General features: G+C 37.0%; 1 protein-coding gene across 1 annotated transcript in view; it reads left to right on the forward strand.

Annotated features, from left to right (window-relative positions):
• Positions 1-781: 781 nt before the first annotated feature.
• LOC104409447 (interleukin-1 receptor accessory protein-like 1) overlaps positions 782-1417 on the forward strand; it is a gene marked incomplete at its 5' end in the record, with an annotated part of 15382 nt that continues 14746 nt past the window's right edge. The window contains one exon of the mRNA XM_010019318.1: positions 782-925. Within this exon, the coding sequence (XP_010017620.1) occupies positions 782-925 (144 nt within the window). The remainder of the gene's footprint in view (positions 926-1417) is intronic.

Raw genomic sequence — 1417 nt, forward strand, 5'->3', positions numbered from 1 at the left:
GGTGGTCTTAAGATTTGCCATCTACTGCTCATTTCAAATTACAAATTTGTTAGCAACGCTCCTCTCCTTCCACCCTCCTTTGTTTAACATTGCCAGTTTTCAGTCAATAAGCAAAGTAAAAGTAACAACAAAATGGATGCCACGTAGCTGTGTAAGCTTCCTTGAGCATGCAATAGTTAAGATTGGGAGAGGCAGAAGTCCATGATAGCATATTACTTATGCAGTGATAAGTCCCCACTAAGAATAGCGCTGGTGATAGATGATTTTTGCCATATTTGACCAAAGTCCCTATCTTTAGAAATGGAGCTAAATGGCAACAATCTCTACATCATGTGAAACCAGTGATAGAGTGCAGCAAAGACATGAGAGGGTCACGGTATGAATGGGAATGCCGGAAAGGACAAATTGTGATGGTTTGCTGTGACTACACATAAACTAACCCCAACTAAGGGACAAGGAAAATAAAGATGAACTGCAGATTGCTGGGAAACTGTGTCATAGATAGTAAAATATACCTGAGATGTGAGGATGTGGGGTTTTTTTGATGATTTGCCTTCACGTCTCTTAATTTAATTTTTTTAATTTTATTTTTTTTTAAAAAAAGTTTATTAAAGGGAAAAAATCTTATAATTAGGTATTTCTTCAAAGGCCCTATAACAAAATAAATACATGATTAACCCATCATTCATTATTCTATTTTGTTTAATATAAATGTGAGATCTGCTGCTAATATTTATCTCTTTTGGAATGTGGTGGTTACTGCATTTGTAATTCTTTGCAGAGCTGATGTACACAGTTGAGCTTGCTGGTGGGCTTGGTGCTATTCTGCTGCTGCTTGTTTGTTTAGTGACTATCTACAAGTGTTACAAGATAGAGATTATGCTCTTCTACAGGAATCATTTTGGAGCTGAAGAACTAGATGGAGGTAAGGCAGCTTCTTAATATGTTTCCTGCTTTCTAAGTATTCTTTTTAGTTCTCTCCACTAAGGCCCAAATTTGATTTCAGTATGTATTAACAACTGCAGCTTTTATTTCTCACTGCATTAGGCACTGACTTGAATATGCACTCCTCATACAGCACATTAGCAGCGGTGATTGCTGAGCTGATGTATGTTCTGCTCTCTGGAGCTCCAGTAGACACCCAAGTCTTTCAGATTTTTATTCCTTACACTGAATGTAAATTACCAACATTGATGCATTAAAGATTTTCACTTTGTCAGTACTGCAAGCCAGCTTCACTTCTCCATAAGCTAGAGAGTCTTCCCTAATTATATTCACCAAATAGGTAGAGGTTGAAGTGAATCTCAATTTACTGCTTGTTTAAACTGATCAGTTTCAATAAACTGTACCAAGTGTTTGGGAATCTACCCAGCAGTTCATTTTCTTGAGTTCATTTACTTAATCACTGAAAGAGCGG

This window comes from Nestor notabilis, unplaced genomic scaffold (assembly GCF_000696875.1).
Source record: "Nestor notabilis isolate BGI_N333 unplaced genomic scaffold, ASM69687v1 scaffold218, whole genome shotgun sequence".
Taxonomy (NCBI): Eukaryota; Metazoa; Chordata; class Aves; order Psittaciformes; family Psittacidae; genus Nestor; species Nestor notabilis.